This window comes from Phoxinus phoxinus (genome assembly GCF_949152265.1).
Source record: "Phoxinus phoxinus genome assembly, chromosome: 1".
Classification (NCBI taxonomy): Eukaryota; Metazoa; Chordata; class Actinopteri; order Cypriniformes; family Leuciscidae; genus Phoxinus; species Phoxinus phoxinus.
The window spans coordinates 50,914,804-50,939,268 of NC_136876.1; the positions used below are offsets into that span (position 1 = coordinate 50,914,804).

Below are 24,465 nucleotides of genomic sequence, written 5' to 3' on the forward strand. Positions count from 1 at the left end.
GGTCAACTGCTCAACCCTTATCAGTAGAGACCCGATGGTCAACCTGTCAAAACATTTGATTGATCGGATAGATAGGTCATCTGCTCAATACTTATCTATACACACCGGACGCACAACAATACCACAATTCAACCACAACAATAGACACCGGAAGAGGCGGGACCGGAAAAGGTCAAAGGTCAACCGGAAGCCATCAATCATTTTGACACATGGTGCAGCATATTTACTACTGAAGAGCTTTGGCTCTCTTATAAAGACTGTATGGGTCACGCCTTCGTTCGGCGTGATCAGCCAATAACCTTCAGTGATCTGAGAGCGGGAGACTTTTCCTTTGTCCTGTCAAGACCCCAGTCTGTGTAGTTTATGACAGAGCTCCGGGACTAGTCATTTCTATGACTGGAAAGAATTCATATCGAAATAATCATACCATTACAGTCTATTATCGAGATTCAACTCCGTTAGATTTAGAGAATTACAGAGACATCAAACACTTCCGATTTAGATTATAGGGATACAGAGTTACATAAAATATACAGATTAGAAGCATTTAGAGTTTGATTAGTACACATTAAAACTTACATTAAATCCCAAAACCTGTCATGACATATAAATGGCAACACAAAAATATCAAGTCCATTTGTTGAGGTCTTAAATATGATTCTGTTGAATAAAGTCTCTTGGTGTGTGCGTGCTTATCTCTCTGGAGACGTGGGTGTCCTGTTACGTGTGAGGAATTTTGGGTGTCACGTGTCTCTTTGTGTGTGTGTTGTAATGGAGAAACGAGACACAGACCTCTTCTCTGTTCAGGCAAATTAATGAATTTGACCAGATGTCAGTCAATGTTGCTACACTGCTCTCAGTTTCAAATCCAGCTCTAGTCCATGATCTATGAGTGAAAGGCGAGCTTGAGAGAGAAAGTGAGCAGATAGTGTTTGTGAAAGAGAAATGCACTGTGTTGTGTTTGGGTCAGTTAGTCTGTTTTAGTCACTCAGTTTTTTGCTTTGTAATTGTGTTTGCTGAATCATTTCTGTTGGTTTGTTTGCTGTCCATGATGCATTAAGTAGATATAGCCTACACTAGTTAGTATTCAGTAGATCACTAGTTTGCAGTTAGTACAAATGTATGAGTTATTATTGTCACCTGTTTCAGACTCTAGAAAGGTTTTACAGAACTTATAGCATTGGTTCATCCGTGTCAGCATTTCCTGACACATAATGACACACACGATATGTCCGTTATGTGCTTGGGTGCAGCGCCGCCGCTCCCACCACGTGCTGTGCGTAGGGCACCAAGAGCTGAGAGGGCACCAGAAAAATAGCCTAATGAAAAATCAATAATTATAATGCCGATATTATTTCAGTATAGAAATACAGACATCCCAAGTCTCCCGCGAAGTTCCGGGAGTCTCCCGCATATTGATAGCGGCTCACTGATGCCCGCGAATTAGTTAAAATCTCCGGAATCTAGAGCGAGCGCGCCCGCGAGACAGAGACTGTGCTCTAAACCGCGTAGCGCGTGCACGGCAGAGAGGGTGACCCCGGATTTCCACCAACTGCGGATCGGCTCCGCTGCGTGTCGGCTCCGTGCTCCGCTGTCCTTAAATACCCACCAGGTCCGGATTTGTTGCAGAACGGCTGCGGCCGAGGACCCACGAGATCTCGCTAATTCACGTGTGATCGCGCGATATGTAGTTCGATAAACAGAACCACCAAACCAAGAACAGTTTTCCGCCATGATCATCATATTTTCCGCCAAATATGATCCGCCATGATCACGGTGTATTTTATTTTGAAAATTAAACGGATCTTTTTTTTTGTTTTGGTTTGTTCTGTAGTGCTGCGGAGCTCTCCGGCATCCGGCAAAAATAGAAGCTCTGCGTATCAGCTCCGGAGGGCTGCGGATCGCCGGAGTCGGAACGCAGCTGTTCTGCATTCAGTGGAAATACACACATTGACTTTAATGGAAACCTATTGACTCCGCCGCCGTTCTGGAGCGGATCCGCAGCCGTTCCGCAGTTGGTGGAAATTAGTTTCTGTTTATAGAAACTACATATCACGCGATCGCACGTGAATTAGCGAGATCTCGTGGGTCCTTGGCCGCAGCCGTTCCGCAACAAATCCGGACCTGGTGGGTATTGAAGGACAGCGGAGCACGGAGCCGACATGCAGCGGAGCCGATCCGCAGTTGGTGGAAATCCGGGGTTAGACACCAACACCGTAGAACTGAGTAAAAAGGGTGAATATACAACAAACATGTCATACATTCAGTTACATGGAAAACACACATGACTTTAAACTCGTACATAAACAGAAAATACATCCAGATACCACTTTTGCCTGCTTGTGAGCTAAGAGGGGGGGTTATATCTTGAAGCTTCTTGATTTTGATGACTTATAATCATAAAGAGCAATACTTTAAACTTTGCGATGATTACATCGTTCATTCCATATGATCAGCAGTGAAACTGGGGCCGCAGTTCTGACTCGTTGTTCGGTGGCAAAACAGGATGTGACATACAAAGGCACGATGGGAACAAAATAAAATATACCCAAAAACTCTTAGAAAGAATAAATATTGCTCAAATATACAACAGTTGAGTATAGAAATCACAATAAGCATTATAAAATAGTCGAAATATAACAATATACAGATTAGACAGATCAAAAGTTACTGAAATAAATGAGTATTGAAGTACACAAGCGCTATCTAGTGGAAATAAACATATAGACACCGAAAGCTTTGTGAAAGCAAACACAGATGAGTTTGAGGATATTTACTAGAAACATTTAAAAATACACATATTTTTTTTTACTTTGTATTTTAGTGCTGATTTCAATCATCCACTCTGGACACACTGAAGGTGAGTGAATTTGATTCATTAATTTCATCACAAATGTGTGATTCTGTTGCAGGCAGGGGCGTAATTTGTGTGTGTGTGTTTGGGGGGGAGATAACCGGATCTTTGCTAGTCAGATTTCGCATGATATAAGAGAATACTCACCCTAAAAGTTGTCAATGTAGCTCGAAATATATAATTTAAAGCCCTTCTCTTTCTTACCCTTACTGTGCGTTCACACCGGACGCGAATAGCGCGTCAAATTCGCGCCTGCCGCATCTAGTTATACGCTTGATCACTTTGTGTCCATTCGCGCGTCAAGAGCGAAATTCGTGCGCGTAAAAACATAAATTTGAAGCGGAATTTACGCGCGTCAGAGGCGAAAGTTTCAAAAGATTCGAAACCCGTTGGTGGCCATCTTTTTACAAGATGTCTGATGTTGATAGCTCATTTAAATAGTTGTAAACTAGCAGCACAGCAGCTTACTAGCGAGTTAGTAGATCAATAACGTGACACAAAAGTGAAATTTGTATATCTTACAACTTACCAGGTTGTACAATCTCCTCACTTATCTTCTTCCAAGCGAGGTCCTTTTTGTTCCTGTCTCTATAAAATATGAACTTGAGTCAAATAATTCCGGGTGACCACTCACAGCTAAAATTAGTTTATCCTCCATTTTGAATGACTTCGAGCAGGAGTTTGTTATGCTACCCCAGATAGCAAACTGACACCGAATCAATGTGGAAACGACGTTTCTCGTGACATTGAAACAACATCGTTTTGCTCATCGAATTAACGTTGAATCAATGTCAGACACACCATTCAACCGCATTTCAATGTTGAATCGATGTTTTATTTTCGGTGTAATAACGTTCTGAAGTTGATTCAACGTTGAAATTTGATTGATGATTGATACTAACCTTTACAACTAAAAATCAACGTTGAATCGACATCGGTCTGCTATCTGGGACGTCACTTCATGCCACGTGAAGCAAGCAGGCTCCTGACTGGTTAACGCGGCGCGAATTGACGCAGAAGTTCAGATTTTTCAACTCGGGGTATCTCGAGGTATCGCACACCGGACGCGCACTTTCTCAGTTTATGGCCAGCAATATTGTTATGTTTAAGGACATTATGGAATTAAGATAATGTCTGTACTATGTTATGATTGTACTGTACAATTAAATACAATCATTGCTTAGTCTGCAGTCTGAACACTTTACCTCAGAGCGTCCGTTAACTGAATGAATTGAGAATATCACCTGAAAATCCGATAACATCTGCAATTTTCATTCAAGCAGCTGATTTCTGTGAATGAATGTAAAACTAAATGTATATTGCAGCACAGAGTGAAGTCTGTATACATTAACGACGATTTGAGACAAATAAATGTAAATTTAAAATAAAACTATGTAAATGGCGCTCTGTGGCGAGGCAGGATTTTGAACACGGTCCTGAGCCGTTGCTGGGCGCATGGACAGACGCCGAATGGCGCCGCCGGTGTGTGTGTACACTCATAGAGAATAATGTGTTCGAATTTTAAAAACATGGCGTTGCGCGATGCAGCGCTGCGCTTCTCGTCCGGTGTGCGACCCCCTTTAACCGGCCCACCGGTGGGCCCAAAGTCATTACATATTTAAAATAGTAATATACTAAACCTGAACTAACATTGACAAACTATATATCATTTGAAAGCTTACAATCTCTAGGTTTCATATTTGGTGACTTTCAAAATAAATTACAGAGGAGCTGTAATATATCAATTTGCAACAAGAATATTTTTCTTGTTTTAAAAATAAAGAAAAAACATATGGAAATGAAGGCGCCCTTATATGGTCAGTAATGTCAACTAGTGAAAAAGTTTGGTACTGTGCACAAACAAAATCTTACTGAAAGCGACTTTTGAGATATCAACCTAAAATTTGAAACACAACTTGTTCAGATTTTTGGCTTTGATTTTTTTTTTTTGCAGTTTTAGAGTCACCCAGGTTTTGAAAAAATGTATTTTATATAAAATATGAATAATAAAAATTTTACGTTGTATATTTTCATAAACTCAAACTTCTATGACTTTTTTTTCTGTTTCACTTTCTTAATTTATTTCTCGTCTACAAAAATCTGCCAAATGTCTTCTTTAAAACAATCGTATGTCTATATTCCAAAGCATTCTTGAACAAACATTTAAGTTCGGAATGTGCATTTTCCCAGCTAACAGACTTTTGTTATAAGAACGTTCTCCAAACATTCAGTGTTGGTTCCGGGAATGTTAAAATGTCCAGTTTTCTTGACGTTAGAGGAACGTGTTTTAAAAGGTACACAGAAAAAACTCCAGTGTTATAAATTAACTCTCCTGTGAGTTTGTTTGGTTCAGCCTCAAGAGTGTAAAGTGTTAAAATATGAGTGTTAAATTAACACTCAAGAGTGTAAAAGTTAATGAGATAATTATGTGATTAATCGAGTGATGATTGAGGATTATTGAAGACACCTGATGTTAACAAGCAGAATCACTGAAGGAGAAAATCAATCGAATTTTAAGTCACCATTATGGAGATCAGTGTTTACTTTAGTTGGCCAGTTGACCCTTACATGTTAAACTTTAGATTTTGTTATGCTGTTGTAACTGAGTTATAACAGACAAATGGACAAAAAAAAGGTGATCAAGTGATGGTGGTCGTGTCTTAACATAATAATCATTTGACCTCAGTTAGAGCCTAATCTCTGATTTAGATTAATATTATTGATTATAGCATCACAGTGAATCTACATCATAAGATCCATTGACGATATACATTTATTCAAAAGATTTGTTATAAAAAATATGCTGATAAATAAATAAAAAATCTTTCTTTTAGGCTCACACAGACATCAATAATCAGTGTATGTATCTCAACAATGGTGACAAAAATAATATTCAATTAGGAAATGGAAATTACTAAGACAATTCAGATCATAATTTATTCATACAGCAATGCATGATGGGAGCCAATGGATGAGTTTTGATTGGTGGTACCCAGAATGCACATGCTTTATTATTGTCACCATTGTTGAGATTCATATGCTGATTATTGATGTCAAGTGTGTTTAAACAAATAAACTGGTTCAAAGTCTGTTTTTTTTTTTTTTTTTTTATCAGAACAACTATTAGTTAACATTATTTTTGATTGTACAGAAAAACTGAAAACCATAGGATGTAGAATTAGAGGGCTGCTTTAACCAACAATGTGACTATAGGTTTAGTGACTCAGGTCAAATGATTAAAATTTTCCATCCAACATCACCTTATAACATTTTCTCTTTGTTTATCCAGCTGTCGTAATTCATACAGCAGCCAAACAAAATTTAAAGGTAGCAGTTTATGGGTCAAGAGCCCAACTAAAGCAAACACTGATCTCCATAATGGTGACTTAACAATTATATTTTCTCCTTTTGGTGATTCTGCTTGTTAACATCAGGTGTCTTCAATAATGCTCATTCATCACTCAATTAATCACTTGATTATCTCATTAACTTTAATACTCTTCAGTGTTAATTTAACACTCATATTTTAACACTTTACACTCTTGAGGCTGGAGCCAAATAAACTCCAATCCATGGAGTCCAAAGTCCATTTAACACTGGAGTTTTTTCTGTGTACCTTTTAAAACACGTTCCTCTAACGTCAAGAAAACTGGACATTTTAACATTCCCGGAACCAACACTGAATGTTTGGAGAACATTCTTATAACAAAGGTCTGTTAGCTGGGAAACTTTTAAAACTACTAAACTAAAACTTAAACTATTTCAAACTGAAAACATTCAAACTTTTAAAACTACTAAACTAAAACAAATTAAAACTAAGAACCTTCAAACTTCAAGCTTTTAAAACTTCTTCAAACTTTTTGGCAAGGCTTTTTCATAACTTAAAGTTTGTCTACAAACTTTTTTATCTAGTTTATCCTAAGATCTTTTTTAACTTCTTTCTTAAGAAGATTTTCATGAATCCATCCCCAGTGAAAAAGAGTGTCATGATTATAAACACAGCTTTTTAAACAAGTTATATCAATTAAGTTGTGACTAGTAACACCACACAGACAGTTCTGAGGTGTGACAAAAAACAAACAAAAAAAACACATTCACTCACAAAAATGTCTGTAATATTATACATTTTAATATAACATGGCTGAAATGTGTTATGAAGAATATAGAAACATAGAGTATCTTTATACAATTTTTCACTATAGCCACCAACTGAATAGATTTAATAAAAATAAATAATAAAAGTCCTTTGAACAGCAATTTGTGATACACAAAACCTGTAAATTTGTCCCTCAAATCTGATTGGTTGATTGAAATGTTGTTCCAGGATCAACAAATATGTTTATCCAGGAACTTTTTCTCGAGAAAAAACCCAGCACATTGAATTATTTTGATTAATTAAATTAATCATCACATTATTTTCATTATTTATTGTTGTCGTTGTGCAGAAAGACCAAAACCCAGAGTGACCATTAAACCTGATCAACATGTATTCAGAAGAGAGAGAGTCACTCTCAGATGTGACATTGATGCTGACGGAGTCTCAAGCTGGAAGTACAACTGGTATAAAGGAGGTACATTCATGGTTTCCAGTAAACTACAGGAACACACAGTTTATGTGACTGAGTCTGACGCAGGGAAATACTCCTGTCATGTAACAGAGACTGAAGGATCAGGCGTTTCACAACACAGTGATGAAGTTACACTGACAGTATCGGGTGAGTTTGATCATCTCTTCATAAACACACACAAGTGTAACATGTTATTAATGAGTGATGTCTCTATTTCAGAGGAAGCCCAGACAGTGTTAAGTGTTTCTCCTCAGACGTGGTTGACTGAAGGAGATCCAGTGACTCTGAACTGTAAGGTGAACAGCTCTTCTACAGGCTGGACGTTCAGCTGGTTCACTGTCTCATCAGGTATTATAATGTCCTCCATGCGATAACATTTACATTTACTGGTTTTATCAAACACATTATTAGAGATAAAATCCTTTAGTGATCATCTGCATATTCTCAGTTAACACAGACAAGAGTGTTTGCTATGAGCCGCTCTCAGACAGCAGAAGAGGACCTGGAGGAAAACACACTGTCAGTTCTGCTGATCTAAAACACACTGGAGTTTATGTGTGCAGAGCAGAGAGAGGAAACCCAGCCTATAAAACATGGTACAGCAACACACAACCACTGTGGGTCACTGGTGAGTTCACTTAGTTTAAATTATTGCTTCATCTTTAATGAAGACTAAACTCCAGTGTTAAATGAACACTCCTGGGAGTTTATATGAGTCCACACTCAAGAGTGTAAAGTGTTAAGATATGAGTGTTAAATGAACACTCAAGAGTGTTAAAGTTAATGAGATAATTAAGTTAATAATTGAGTGATGATTGAGCATTATTGAAGACACCTGATGATAACAAGCAGAATCACAGAAGGAGAAAATCACAAATTGTAAGCCACCATTAATGGAGATCAGTGTTTGCTTTAGTTGGGCTCTTGACCCTTATATTATTAACTTTAGATTTTGTTTGTCTGCTGTTACTGATTAATAACAGTCAGATGGGCAAAGAGAAAAAGTAATCTGAATGTGTAGGTTATGTTTTGGCATAATTATATTGCGATCTGAAGTAAACAAAACATATTTAGATAGTTTTGTGTAACTTGTTTATAAAGCAGCTCTCTGATTCTAAAGGATATATTTTCAGTATTTTTAACATAATCCAAAATATTTAATAAACATTGTTCTGATCACGAGACTTTTAAATCACTTTATTTAGAAACACAGAGGTCTATAATCAGCCTGTGAATCTCAACAATGGTGACAAGAATAAAGCATGTTGCAGCGGCTGCCACCAATCAACTCATTAATGCTCCCATCATGCATTGCGGAATTAACAAATTATGATCTGAATTGTCTTTTAAGTAATTTCCTTTTCCTAATTGAATATTTTGCTCATCACCATTGTTGAGATGCATAGACTGAATCTTGATGTCTGTGTGTGCCTAAAATAAAGATTTTTTTTTATAAATAATTAATAATAATTACAACAATTTACTCAGTATTTATATATAAAAAATTCTGGATATTATGTAGATTCACAGTTATGCTGTAATAAACAAATTAAAACTAAGTCAGAAATAAAAGGTTCAGTGATCAAGTTCAAATTATGATTGTCATAACATAACCAACAGATCACTTTTTTTCTTTATTCATCTGTCTGTTATAAATTAATAACAGCAGACAAATAAAATCTAAAGTAAATAATATAAGGGTCAAGAGAACAACTAAAACACACACTGATCTCCATAATGGTGACTTACAATTTGTGATTTTCTCCTTCAGTGATTCTGCTTGTTAACATCAGGTGTTCATCACTAATGCTCAATCATCACTCAATTATTAACTTAATTATCTCATTAACTTTAACACTCTTGAGTGTTCATTTAACACTCATATCTTAACACTTTACACTCTTGAGTGCGGACTCATATAAACTCCCAGGAGTGTTAATTTAACACTGGAGTGTTTTCTGTGAACACTGGAGTTTTTGCTGTGTATACTTTAAAACGATATCTGTACTGGTCTTGTCAGGTGTTTCTCCTCCAGTGTCTCTGATCATCCGTCCCAACAGAACTCAACACTTCTTATTGGTCTCTCTCTCTCTGAGCTGTGAAGACCAGAGTAACTCTGATGGATGGACAGTGAGAAGATACACAGAGAGTTGGGGGCTGGAAGATTGTTCATCATTTTACAGGGCATCACAAACTGGATCTACATGTACAATCAGCCCCACCTTAGAATCAGACACTGGAGTTTACTGGTGTCAGTCTGAATCTGGAGAGGAATATCATCCTGTTAATATCACTGTACACTGTGAGTCTGTATTTCTGTATTTATTGAGTTTACAGTAAGCAACCAGCCAGAACATCATAGCAATACACTAAAACACTCAGAAAAAGGTGCGCAGTGGAAAATAAAAAAGGTCTGTTTTTTATTTTGTCTTGTTTTTATTATGTTTCCATGTTGTTCATATATTGCATGTTTCCTCTATTTCTGTAGCTGGTGTGATTCTGGAGAGTCCTGTTCATCCTGTGACTGAAGGAGAGACTCTGACTCTACGCTGTTTATATAAACTTGCATCCCCACCGATCCTCAGCGCTGATTTCTATAAAGATGGATCACTCGTCCAGAATCAAACTACAGAGATGATCATCCCGACTGTCTCAAAGTCACATGAGGGTTTCTACTACTGCAAACACACAGCGAGAGGAGAGTCGCCCGAGAGCTGGATCTCAGTCAGAGGTGAGAGTCCATGAAACTGTGATTTACAGTGCTATGCATAAGTTTAGACACCCATGCTAAAGTTGACTAAAAAGAGGAATAAAAAATCATCTTTTGGAAATTGAACTTAATGCCTTAATATAAAAAATAGGAAAAATCCAACCTTTAAGGACACCATTTTTCTTTGTGAATGAATAATGCATTGTAAATAAATAAATGTTCTTCCTTAAAATACAGGGTGCATAAGTTTGGACACCCCTATGTTAAATTCCCATAGAGGCAGGCAGATTTTTATTTTTAAAGGCCAGTTATTTCATGGATCCGGGATACTGTGCATCCTGATAAAGTTTCCTTGGCCTCTGGAATTAAAATAGCCCCACATCATCACATACCCTTCACCATACCTAGAGATTGGCATGGAGTACTTTCCATAAGATCATCTCTCAATGCAAATCAAACCAGCTGTTAGGCTAACTGAAATAAAACCATGCCAATCTCCAGGTATGGTGAAGGGTGTGTGATGATGTGGGGCTATTTTAATCCCAAAGGCCAAGGGAACTTTATCAGGATGCAGAGTATCCTGGATCCATATAGTAACTGGCCTTTAAAAATAAAAATCTGCCTGCCTCTATGGGAATTTAACATAGGGGTGTCCAAACTTATGCACTCTGTATTTTAAGGAAGAACATTTATTTATTTACGATACATTATTCATTCACAAAGAAAATTGGTGTCCTTAAAGGTTGGATTTTTCCTATTTTTTTAAATTAAGGCATTAAGTTCAATTTCCAAAAGATGATTTTTTATTCCTCTTTTTAGTCAACTTTAGCATGTGTGTCTAAACTTATGCATAGCACTGTATTTCTTCATATGCCCTCGTTCAGATATAGCGCATGATAAAGTGCTCGTGTTTCTGTTTTTCAGGGTCTCGTTCAGAATCTCAGATCTCTGTCCTCAAAATACTCACTTCTGTTCTGGCGGCTTGTCCATATCTGCTAGTGACAGTCGTGCTGATTTACAAATGCTGCAGAATGAGGAATAAAACACCCGAGTGATTTATTAAACTTGTGTGTGTGACTGTGTGTGTGACTGTGTGACTGTGTGTGTGTCTGTGTGTGACTGTGTGTGTGTGACTGTGTGTGTGTGACTGTGTGTGTGTGTGCGACTGTGTGTGTGTGTGTGTGTGTGTGACTGTGTGTGTGTGTGTGACTGTGTGTGTGTGTGTGTGTGTGTGTGTGTGTGTGCGTGTGACTGTGTGTGTGTGTGTGTGTTTGTGTGTGTGTGTGTGTGTGTGTGTGTGTGTGAGACTGTGTGTGTGTGTGTGTGTGTGTGTGTGTGTGTGTGTGTGTGACTGTGTGTGTGTGGGACTGTGTGTGTGTGCGACTGTGTGTGTGTGACTGTGTGTGTGACTGTGTGTGTGTGACTGTGTGTGTGACTGTGTTTGTGACTGTGTGTGTGTGTGTGTGTGTGTGTGTGTGTGTGTGTGTGTGTGTGTGTGAATGTGTGTGACTGTGTGTGTGTGTGTGTGTGTGTGTGTGTGTGTGTGTGTGTGAATGTGTGTGAATGTGTGTGACTGTGTGTGTGTGTGTGTGTGTGTGACTGTGTGTGTGTGGGACTGTGTGTGTGTGCGACTGTGTGTGTGTGACTGTGTGTGTGACTGTGTGTGTGTGTGTGTGTGTGTGTGACTGTGTTTGTGACTGTGTGTGTGTGTGTGTGTGTGTGTGTGTGTGTGTGTGTGTGTGTGTGTGTGAATGTGTGTGACTGTGTGTGTGTGTGTGTGTGTGTGTGTGTGTGTGTGTGTGTGCGTGCGTGTGTGTGTGTGTGTGTGTGTGTGTGTGTGTGTGTGTGTGTGTGTGTGTGTGTGTGTGTGACTGTGTGTGTGTGTGTGTGTGTGTGTGACATACAGGAGTCACTCCTGATTCACAATGATTTGGCATGTTACGGTTGTTAAAGTCAACATGAACCAGATTTCCGAACCCACTTGACTTCCACTGACTCCAATCCCAATTGATGTTATACACCAGAGATTGATTGTAAAAAGCAGGTTAAATGTGGAATAGCCAAGAAAGGGTACATTTTGATTTAATGTTGACTTTAACAAAGTACATGCATGTTAACTTGTTTAACTTGTTTAGTTTTTCTGTTTTTGACCAATAAACTATTATATAGCTTTAGCATCGCTAGTACATCCCCGTCCTCTCACAGTTTCATTCCCACAATCCCATTGGCCAAATTATTTTCCTCTTTTAATATTTATATTTTGTTTTAATTACAATAAAATGCCTCTCTTAAGCCTGACATTTTGTTCTGCTTTATGTAATGCGATGTAATTCTTTACCATATAAGGCTTGTGTGATATCTTGTGATATTTGCATGATTCACATTATAACCATGAACACACTGTCATTTGTAAGCGTGTATATTCCTTATTTTAGTGTAAGTCTCCTGACTTGTATTGCTGCAGTATTTCATATTTTAATTGTTTACTTTTCTTAATAAAGAAAGAGCCTTTTTGAAATATTCTGGATCTGATGCTTTGTCTTGCAGTGCCACAAATACAAGCAGAAGAATCGTGAATCAAGTTTTAATCTCTCAATATTGGACTTTGCAGCATAAAACTACTTTAATCCACAGAAATTATTACATTTATATGGAGAGAAAAAATAATATATAATTTTAAACAATTCTTGAGCATGCTTTTTTTTGTACAGTCTATTGGCACACACTTATTTGTTCACATCCTGTGGTTCTGACTGGCGTGTGAAACATATAGGGCCCTATCTTGCACCCAGCGCAATTGACTTTGTACACCGACGCATGTATCATTCCTATTTTGCACCCGCGCACAGCGGACTTTTCCCTCCACAGACGCACGTCGGTAAATTAGGGAATGAATTTGCGCTCGCGGGGGCGGTTCAGTGAGAAGAGGAGGCGTGTTCCGGCGCAAAACATCCCTGGTGCTATTTTCCAGTTTTAGAAAGCAATTCCGCCTTGCGTTGCGCGTTAGTGATATGGTATTTTAAGGGCGCGTGCTTGTTAACGCGCATCCACTTTGATTCTCTAATAATTATAAACAGACGCAGCAGTTTTCATTTTTGCAAATCATACATTATTACAAGGAAAAATATTAACACACGAGGGAAATCATTGTTGTGTCCGTGAAGATGTGAAAAAGATCTATCAAGATTAAAAAATAATAACAATCTAGATTAGGCTACACATTTACCCAAATTATAGGCTACGCCTGTTTAACCGAAGCTAATTTGTGTGGGTTTCTCTCATCATCCCCAATGTCACTTCTCTGTGTTTACGGCCCTGACGAGAACGCCGGTCTCCTCGGCTGTGAATCGCTCCTGGCGTGTGCTGGCAAATCTGCCGTTATAATAGCGATCCGCCATGGAACAAGCGCGCCGGCTCTTAAAGGGAATGTGAGAGGACGCTCTGATTGGTTTATTTCACGTTACGCACAAACCACACCTATGAATAATGAAGCTACTTCAGACCTACCTCTTTTAGATTTGCGCCGGGCGCAAGAGTCATTTATCCCGCCGGGAAAATAGCAACAGCGCCGGGATCTGCCCACAAAGTTACTTGCGCTTTGCACTTTGACACTTGCGTTTCAGAGCGTTAAAATCGGGCCCATAGTGTTCACATGGTGAGAACTGCTGACTGTGTGACAAACATGATCTCACGGTGTCCAGTTATGAATATGTTTTTAAATGTGAATCAAAAGAATAGTGTTAATTGTTCTGAGAAATCTTTTAGAAAATGGCGTTACGTTGATGAAATTATTCTAATATAATTTTAGTGTATGAGTACTTGAGAAAAACTATAATAAGTTTAGAGATTAATGAATAACCTTTGACCCCAAGTATGATCAATGATACAGACGCTTAGCAAGCGTTCAGATTCTTATGTGTTCAGTGTCATTCTGCAAGAAGCACGAATAAAACAGCTTCTCTTCACACCAGTTTATTTTCCTCTACTTCCTCTTTCACTCTCAGTCTCTCCGTCAAATGCATTTACAATTTTGGGTACATGTTATGTTCATCGTTGATGATTACGTCTTTTCTAATAATTTTCTTCGGATAATATTGTATTTATTAAGGAAACAAAGATTATAATATCACAGAAATATTTTATACCTCAGAAGTAGGAAAATTGTAACAAAGGCACAGCATGTGTCTGACATCAACCTCATAATCTTGAGGAGTTTTGAATGGGTGGCTTTTGTAGAGAACAAATGTGGGTACTTTGTATAAAGTTTGAGAACTCCAGCTAAAAATGCGGTAAGTTACAGATGCAGAAAAAAGTTGTACAACCACAGACATCTCCCCCTATATAAATGATGATACAACCCAAATGATTATCTTTGTGCCAAGTAAGAAAAAGGATCTGAATGTTATTGAACGAGGTATTATTATTCCTTTTATTTCCTCAGACACTGAGGATTTAGGATTGTATCTTGATAGTAGCCTTAAAGGGATAGTTCACCCAAAAATGTAAATTCTGTTATAAGACCTTCGTCCATCTTGGGGACTCAAATGAAGATCTTTTTACTCAATTCTGAGAGATTTCTGTTCCTCCATTGACAGCTACGCAACTACCACTTTGACGCTTTAGAAAGTTCACAAAGAGATCGTAAAACTAATCCATAAATTGTGTGTAAACGATGACAACTGTGTTTTTACACAAAAATTAAGATCTTTAAATCTGAAATTTACATTAAAAGTGCTCTAAGCGATGCTGGGTGACGTCACTTCTTGTTGACATTCAAGTATTGTCAAACAAAACGGAGGCTAGCTAGACCCCCCCCCTCCTCCTCATCCCGTCTCCTCCCCCTCCCTTCGTTTCCCAGTCAGCATAAACAACGGCTCCGTCATAAACAAATTTAGTCAAAGTTGTCAATAGCCTATAAATGAACATTAAAATTCATAACAAACAGTGGGTGCACTGTTAGACCTTACCGTTTTTTTTACAGTAAAATACTGGCAACACTGTTGCCAGTAATTTACTGTTAATTGTACAGTTATTTACTGTAATATACAGTTTGTTACTGTAAAATGCACTAAATTAAAACTCAAGTTAAAACTAATTTCACTTGCAGAAACCGACTGCCTTACATTGACCAACAATTGTCATTTAAATGTATTATCTAAAATGTATAATGCATTAAATACACGAGCAAACAGTTATTATGAACTTTCATTAGAAACCACTAAAAAACATAAGTATAAAAATATTTCCACTGGAACAGCAACTACACAGTCACCGTCTGTTAAATAAAGCAACATGCAGCATATCATCAATGTTTCTAGATCTTCTGCTGGACTGAAGCACAGGCTCTACTCTTCAGCACAACGGTGACCCAAAAAACTACATTTTACAGTAAACTACAACAGTGTTGCCAGTATAAACCTGTTTTATAACTTACAGTTTATTACTGTTTAAATACTTTTCGTGGGTGTGTCTTTTTATCTTACACTGTTAACCCTTTCAACCCCACAGGAAAATCCACACTACAAAGAGTAAAAAGTAACATTGATAAGATAATTAAGTGAATATGTAAGTGATTGTTGAGCATTAGTGATGAACACCTGCTGTTAACAAGCAGAATCACTGAAGGAAAGAGGAACACAAGAACAGAAAATAGAGAAACACAAGAACTACACAGCAAAAACTCCAGTGTTAAATTAACACTCCTGGGAGTTTATATGAGTCCAGACTCAAGAGTGTAAAGTGTTAAAATATGAGTGTTAAATGAACACTCAAGAGTGTCAAAGTTAATGAGATAATTAAGTTAATAATTGAGTGATGATTGAGCATTAGTGATGAACACCTGATGTTAACACACTCAAAAAAATTAATTGTTGAATGAACATGATTTAATCGTATCACCCATTATGCATCTAAGCAAGATTTGAATATTTTATTTGAACACAATATTGGTTTGTAAATTGAACATGATTGTAATATGTCAATGCAACTTCTTTGCAACTAATTGAATCAACATGTTTGTATTGTGTTAGACTAATCAAATGTATTCTCATTCACTCAAAGCACAGGAAAGCAGAATCACCAAAGGAGAAAATCAAATTTTGAAGTAACCATTATGGAGATCAGTGTGTGTTTTAGTTGGGCTCTTCACCCTTAAATTATTAACTAAGTTTAGTTTGGCTGCTGTACATGAGTTATAACAGCCAGATGAACAAATAGGAACGGTGATCTGATGGTGTTGGTTGTGTATTAACATAACCATTATTTCACAATCATTTAACCTGAATCACTGAACTCATATAGAGCATGTTGCAGTGCGTTCTGTGTTGCACCAATCAAAACAAATTCATAGCTCCCATCATGCATTGCTGCATGAATAAATAATGAGCTTATGATCAGAGGTGATCTGTTTCTCACCATTGCTGAGATTCGTACGCTAAATCTTATGTCTGTGTGTGCCTAAAAAATAAATGTGTATATATATATATTTTTTTTTTATTGATTTGATCGTTTAATTTCATTGAAAAGGCTAAACATATTATGCAGCTAAAATTAATAAAATAAACCTAAATCATAAATTGGACTCTATATGAGTTCAATGATTCAGGTTAAATGATTGTGAAATAATGGTTATATTAATACACAATCAACATCATCAGATCACCGTTCATATTTGTTCATCTAGCTGTTATAACTTATGTACAGCAGCCAAACAAAACTCAGTTAATAATATAAGGGTGAAGAGCCCAACTAAAACACACACCGATCTCCATAATGGTGACTTAAAAATTAGATTTTCTCCTTTGGTGATTCTGCTTTCCTGTGCTTTGAGTGAATGAGAATACATTTGATTAGTCTAACACAATACAAACATGTTGATTCAATTAGTTGCAAAGAAGTTGCATTGACATATAAAAATCATGTTCAATTTACAAATCAATATTGTGTTCAAATAAAATAATCAAATCTTGCTTAGATGCATAATGGGTGATACGATTAAATCATGTTCATTCAACAATTTATTTTTTTGAGTGCAAGCAGAATCACTGAAGGAGAAAATCACAAATTGTAAGCCACCAGTGTTTGCTTTAGTTGGGCTCTTGACCCTTATATTATTTACTTAAAATGTTGTGTGCCTGCTGTTATTATAACAGACAGATGAACAGAGAAAAAAAGTGATCAATTGGTCATGTTATGACAATCATAATTTCTGATTTAGATTTATGTAGTTTATTACAGCATAACTGTGATTCTACAGAAATATCCAGAATTTTTGGTAACTAAATACAGAATAATTTATTTTAAAGTTGTTTTGAAAAAAAAACAACTTAATTTTAGGCACACATAGACATGAAGATTCAGTCTATGCATCTCAACAATGGTGATGAGCAAAATATTCAATTAGGAAAAGACAATTACTTCGACAAATCAGATCATAATTTATTAATTCCGCAATGCATGATGGGAGCCATTAATGAGTTGATTGGTGGCAGCCACTGCAACATGCTTTATTCTTGTCACCATTGTTGAGATTCACAGGCTGATTTTTGATGTCTGTGTTTTTGATCAGAACAACTATTCTTGGATTATATTAAAAATACTGAAAATCATATGATTTAGAAACATTAGCTGCCGTATTAACAAGTTAAACCAAACTACCTAAATATGTTTTGATCATTTCAGATCACAATATGATTATGCCAAAACATAGCCGATACCATCAGAACACAATTTCTCTTTGTCCGTCTGACTGTTACTACTCAGTAACAGCATACAAGCAAAATCTAAAGTTAATAATAAAAGGGTCAAGAGCCCAACTAAAGCAAACACTGATCTCCATAATGGTGGCTTTTTTTTGTAATAAGTGAAGCTAGTAATGCTATTTGTGGAGTTGTTTAATAAAGTTGGATCCTGACATCAGAAAAATGTTTAGACGTCAACCCAATTTTAATTTTCAACCAAAATTTGACATCTGAGTGATGTTGGAGTCCACGTCCAATAAAATTTTTAGCTGGGATGAGCTCATATTGTTCTTGCTCATATTGTTCTTGCTCATCACGCATGCGCAAACTAGATCTTTTTTTATTTATTATTGTTTAAAGAACATACAAAATACAAAAAAAAAAAAAAAAAACTATTTAGATCTTAGCATTGCCGTTCAACATAAAAAAAATGTATCCAGAAAACTTTGTTAAACATGTAGCTGTGACATTTTGGAGAATTTCGTTGGATTAACGTGTATTTTATGTAGATTCATTCACAGTTATCCACAATTCCCAATACATGATGTGACTCAAAAAGCACAGTATGCTGGACAAATGGTCATTTTATTTTTTACAGTGTAGTTAAAATCCACACGTTTTTCTTTTTTATAAACGCCTGTCACGTGACAAAAGAATGAAAGACTCGGAAGGTAAAGTAATTATTTATGTTCCCTGTAAATTATTTTTGACTGCATTATAATAATTTCTTAATTCAGAATATGATCAAGATTGCGTAGGTGGATGTGTTCGGGGAATTTGCCTGTTAAAAGTATAACATTTAAAACCCCTTAAATTAACTAAACGAATCGAAAAAAGTTCATTTTGATGAACGAGATCGAACAAGAGAGTCAGTAAAATGATCCGAACTTCCCATCACTATCAGGTGGTTTGAGGCTAAACTTGTGCTAATATTAGTTTAATAATTGTTTCAGGGAGCAAACAGCAGACAGCTAAATTTATTAAATTGCAAATAAATAAATTAAATTAAAATGTATTGTAATATTTGCACAACTTCTGTAAATAAGAAATGTAATGTGTGTTGCGTTTTGGGATATTGGCTTGGCAACTAATTAATGAGACTGATTGAGAAACGAGAAACACCGGGGCGGGAGCTGTTTAGTGAGAGACTGGGAGTGGAAAAAGGGTTTAAATGTAGCGCAAAAGAGAATGAAGGCGCGCTCGGTTCCAGTGACAAGGTGGACAACAAGACGGCGGTGCTCACCTTTTTTTTGGGAGGGGGGTGTCGTTCGCGGTTGCTTAGGGCCGCCGGCGATGAAGATAGGTAGATAGTGGGTACGGGGAGAGAGTGGATAGATGGGAGGTTAGGAGTGCCGTCATATTGTGCTGAGTGCTGATGCTGCCGCCGAATTGCAAGAGCCCGGCTGGACTTTGCCCTTTTGAAGCAGACTTGCGGTGGGATTTCCCCTTTGGTGTGATTGAGACTGTCAGACATCATCCACGTGAGTGCTGAAGTGGCAACACGCCGCAACGACGCTCTCGTTGCCCTGCACGGGACGGTGTGGAATTCCCCCCCCCCCCCCCCCCCCCCCGTTGGGAGGGGCAGCGTCGCGGTGGGCGAGTTAAGTGTTTGTTTTAAGATAGTTTTTAAATTAAACTGATGTAATAAATAAAGCTGTGTCTCGTAATAATAGAGGGTGATAGTAAGGGTGGGTGTAACAAAAACTGGGAGGGTAGGGAACAGTCATAGGTACCGTTTTACACATGCATGAGGTTTTAAATGAGTTTGAAGTGCCACTGTAATTTATTCTGGGGTTTGTCACCAATGAAGTGAGTGAATTCACATAGTGCTCTGGGTAGTTCTATGGCTTCCCAGGTTGTGTTTAGCCTGTCCTTGTAGTCCCCTCTGTTAATAAAACTGTATTTAAATTGAAGTTGTGGTGGTGTGTTGTCCTCTGTTGCCAGACCATACTGGCTAAAATAATTAAAGGTGGTGGCAGCAGCCTATTAAGAAAAGCTATTATTACACTGGTGGCAGCGGTGGGATAGTGATGATTGGAATAGGGCCAGTTTTTTAGCCCGTCGGCGATTGCTTAGTGAGACTGCGAGGGAATTTGGGAATGCTTTGCGTCGTTTGATTACTAAAGCTTACCCCTCCGCTGATAATAATACACGTGATTTATTTGCTCGTGACCATTTTAAAGAGCACGTGGGGAGTGGGGATTTGCGTGTCCAGCTTCGCAGTGCAAAACCATCCACCTTAGAAGAGGCTGTCAATTTGGCTTCTGAATTAGAATTAATTCGAAGTTTGGAGCGAAACTGCTCTGTTGCAGATACTAAAGTGCGGGTGGTGTCTGAAAGTGTTCCAGATAATAAACAAATGGAGACACTTTTGGGAGTGGTAGAAGGGTTGAGACAGGAAGTCAAAACTTTGCAGCAGACAGTTCAGTCTCTACAGGCTGGTGTTGAGATGCCACCATCTGGTAGGCGAAATGGTTCCTTTGAGACTCACAGACAGATGGGGTGGGCTATGGACCGGTCATCTCGTGATCGAGAGGCCTGTTGGGAGTGTGGGTGTAACCGTCATTTACGTCGAAATTGTCCCTATTTGCAGGGAAACTAGAGGGGGCAGGCACAGAAGGCCAAATGCCTGCCCCCTCATTAGTGAAGTCCACGAGATTGGCCCTGTGTAACCAACCCAGCTCTGGAGTGTATCTCAATGCTAAAATAGGTGGGTCTGATGTACATTTGTTATTGGATACGGGGGCGCAGGCCTCAATTATCCCTAAACATGTGTGGTTACAGTTAACAGAGGGGGGGTGTCAGTTGTTCGATTATGTGGGGGAAGCTTCCGCAGCTAATGGGGGTACTATGTACATTCTAGGCCGTTGGCAAACTATTTGTCAGTTTGGGTCCCTAGCGTTAATAAATGAGTTCCTTGTAGCTGACATATCTACCCCTGATATTTTGTTGGGGATGGATTTTCTGCTAAAGTATGGGGCAACCATTGATTTGGGGGAAAAGTGCTGTTCAGTCATGGGTAGGAAGTTCCCCTTAATTTTATCAGTGGATGCTTGTCAGCCTAAGGCTGTCACTGTTCAAAGAGACTCCATAGTACAGCCGCGTAGTGAAGCTATTATTTCTGGGGTAGTAGAAGGGCTCCTTGCAGGACAGATAGCTGGGATGGTGGAACCCTCCTCCTCTTTATCAAAACACTGTGACCTTTTAGTGGCTCGAGTCATTTGTAATGTTGGGCAAGGGGTTATTCCTGTTAGAGTGATTAATGTAACTGATAATCCTCTCACCCTTAGGCAGGGGATGAAGATTGGGACCTTGTCTACAGACGTAGTAGTTGGTCCTGAAGCAGTGCCTTTCAGCCAACGGAATGAGTTTGAGATGCCCATAGGGTGGTCTGTGGATGCTCTCTCAATGCAGCTGGGCTTAGATCAAAAGGGGCTGTCTATGGTTGAAACGCAGGCCATCCGTGAGTTGTTGGGGCAGTATGCTTCAGTGTTTAGCACTGGGGATCATGATCTAGGGCGAACCCACTTGACCTCGCATCAGATTAATACAGGGGATGCAAAGCCAATTAAGATACCCCCACGTCGGGTTCCGTTGCATTTGCAACAGGAGGTACATGATCATATTAAGCAAATGCAAGAAAATGGGATTGTACAGCCCTCGTGTAGTCCATGGGCTGCCCCGGTTGTCCCAGTAAGAAAGAAGGATGGTAGTTTGCGCTTTTGCGTAGACTACCGGAAGCTGAATGATGTTACAGCTAAAGATGCCTATCCCCTCCCCAGAATAGATGATGCCCTGGATAGTTTGACCAATGCAAAGCTATTTTCCACCCTGGATCTTGCCAGTGGTTACTGGCAGGTTGAGGTAGATGCTAATGATAAGTGCAAGACCGCTTTTTCCACAAGACATGGGTTATTTGAATTTAACGTCTTAAGTTTTGGCCTTTGTAACTCACCTAGTACATTTCAGCGTTTGATGGATTTGGTTTTGGCTGACTTGCAATGGACTACGTGTTTAGTTTATTTGGACGACATTATAGTGTTTGGTCGTTCATTTCAGGAGCATTTATCGAGATTGGGGGAAGTATTGGCTAAGTTGAAGGCTGCAAATCTGAAGGTAAAACCTTCTAAGTGTGATTTGTTTTCCTCTCGTGTCAAGTATTTAGGGCATATCATTTCTGCTGAAGGAATTATGGCCGACCCTGTAAAGGTGGAAGCAGTGAGGGAATGGCCCATCCCTGGGACTCAGACTGAAGTGAGGAGCTTTTTAGGTTTGGCCTCCTATTATAGACGATTTGTAAGGGGGTTTGCAGACATAGCACGTCCATTACATCAGCTGACTGAGAAGGGGAGGAGATTTAGGTGGGGCGAGGAGTGTCAGGTAGCCTTCAATCAGTTGAAGGCTAGGTTAATTACTTCCCCTGTGCTCGCTTATCCTGACCCCAATAAAACCTTTATATTGGACACTGATGCTAGTGATGTGGGGGTAGGAGCTGTGCTTTCGCAAGAGGAGGGTGGGTTGGAACGAGTAATAGCTTATGCCAGTCGGGCCCTTACTAAAGAGGAACGCAAGTATGCAACTACAAAGAAAGAGTTGTTAGCGATGGTGACTTTCACAAAGTACTTTAAGCATTTTTTGCTAGGTAAGGAGTTTGTGTTGCGCACAGACCATAGCTCATTGAGATGGTTGCATAACTTTCAGGGCTTAGAGGGGCAGCTAGCTCGATGGGTGGAGCAATTGGCAAGTTTTCACTATAAAATTGTACATCGTCCTGGAAAGCAGCATGGCAATGCAGATGCCTTGTCACGGCTACCAGCTTACGTGAAAGCCCAGGAGCAAGATGGCCCCATCAGCCCTATTCAGGGACCAGCTATATTAGTGTGTGCTGTTAAGGAGGGCCCCCAGGTGGTGCAAAAGAAAACTAATAACAGGGGGGAGGGTGATGATTTGGCACAGGCCCAGCGAGATGACCCAGAATTGGCCCTTCTTATTCATCTTAGGCAAGACCCAGATGATAATGCAGCTGAAATACAGCAAAATGCTACCCTGAAGAAGTATAGTTCTGTTTGGGGCCAATTGCGGTTGCAAGACCAGCGGTTGGTACGAGTACCCCCCCCTTACTCAGATGCAGCCTCAAAAGTACAGGTGGTTCTCCCTAAGGCGCTGGTAGCATCTGTGTTGAATCAACTGCACAGTTCGGTAACAGGAGGCCATTTGGGTATTCAAAAATTGCAAGAGAAAGTAAGAGATCGTTTCTATTGGCCAGGGTGGTTTGCAGATGTAAGACAGTGGTGTAGGCAATGTGTAGAATGTGCGTCTCGAAAGACACATAGGAAGGCCCCCTGTGCGCCAATGAATTCTTCAGTTACCTCTCGTCCCCACGAACGTATTGCTTTGGACATTTTGGGGCCTCTACCTGAGACTCCTAGAAAGCATAAGTATATCCTTGTCGTGAGTGATTACTTTTCTAAATGGACGGAGGCATTTCCCCTTCTCAACCAGGAGGCACGGTCGGTTGCTTGTGTCCTGGTTGAGGAGTGGATATGTCGCTTTGGCACTCCCCGAAGTGTTCATTCTGACCAGGGGCGAAATTTTGAGTCTGCCCTGTTTAAAGAATTGTGCCGACTGTTGGATATGAGTAAGACACGTAGCTCCCCATATCACCCACAATCTAATGGTTTGGTGGAGCGATTTAACCGTACTTTATTGTCGATGTTGAGTTTGTTTGTTGATGAAAATCAATCCAACTGGGACTGTCTGTTGCCATACGTGTTGATGGCTTATCGAAGTAGTGTCCATGCCAGTACAGGGTTTACACCTTACAAGATCTTGTTTGGTCAGGAAATTGTTCTTCCTCTGGATGTGATGCTGAATGTAGGCCATCATGAGAAGTTTGTGTCTGCCAGTGAGTACGTGACTGGGTTGGCGGACACATTATCCACAGTAGTAGAGGCAGTAAAGAGACATCAGGCTAAAGCCTCTGGGCAGCAGAAGGGGTCATTCGATCTTCGGGCTAATTTGCAGTTTTATTCTATGGGTGAATTGGTGTGGGTACGGAATAAGGCAAAGAAAAAGGGCGTTTGCCCAAAACTACAAAGGCGTTACCAGGGCCCTTATGAAGTGGTGGAACGCATCTCTGATGCATTGTATCGGGTGGTGTTGGGAGAGGGGAAGCCGGAGATAGTGGTGCATTTTAACAGACTGAAACCATATGTTCTTTCTTCTCTCTCAGAAACCACTGCACCCTTGGTCCTTCCGCAAGAGGGAGCTGAGTCCCATTGCTCAAGTCGGAGGGTGGCTGGCCAGTTGGATGTCCCATTGGGGGCCAGTTGGGTTCATCAAAGAGCACCTGGTCTCCCTCGTAATGTGGAAGGTCCAAAGGAAGGGTCAGCATCAGTGGCTGCTGGTCCTGTACAACAGCCTGTCCAGGAGCCGGATATACAACAAAAGGACCCCGACAGACTGCAGGATGGCTCTACAGTGGTGATGCATCAGCTAAAGTTGCAACGCCCAGTACGAGAGCGACGTCAACCTGGGTGGACACGGGACTATGAGATGGATTCAGTATGACTCGGGGACGAGTCTGTTCCGTTG

At 39.3% G+C, this 24,465-nt stretch overlaps 3 protein-coding genes across 4 annotated transcripts in view; 2 read left to right on the top strand and 1 right to left on the bottom strand.

Annotated features, from left to right (window-relative positions):
• Positions 1-22,988, top strand: part of LOC307003863 (Golgi apparatus membrane protein TVP23 homolog B) — a 291,916-nt gene extending 268,928 nt beyond the window's left edge. Inside the window, exon 8 of the mRNA XM_079622718.1 lies at positions 22,979-22,988. The gene's annotated coding sequence lies outside the window, so the exon portion shown is untranslated. The remainder of the gene's footprint in view (positions 1-22,978) is intronic.
• LOC307003885 (uncharacterized protein) overlaps positions 1-24,465 on the bottom strand; it is a 160,727-nt gene that overhangs the window by 20,989 nt on the left and 115,273 nt on the right. The gene's annotated exons all lie outside the window — the stretch shown is intronic.
• LOC307002658 (sialoadhesin-like) lies at positions 2,831-12,647 on the top strand. Its single transcript, XM_079620493.1, has 7 exons — positions 2,831-2,860; positions 7,300-7,569; positions 7,642-7,770; positions 7,871-8,050; positions 9,443-9,724; positions 9,911-10,153; positions 11,057-12,647. The coding sequence occupies exons 2-7, from the start codon at positions 7,434-7,436 to the stop codon at positions 11,185-11,187; spliced, it is 1,101 nt and encodes a 366-aa protein (XP_079476619.1). The 5' UTR covers positions 2,831-2,860; positions 7,300-7,433; the 3' UTR covers positions 11,188-12,647.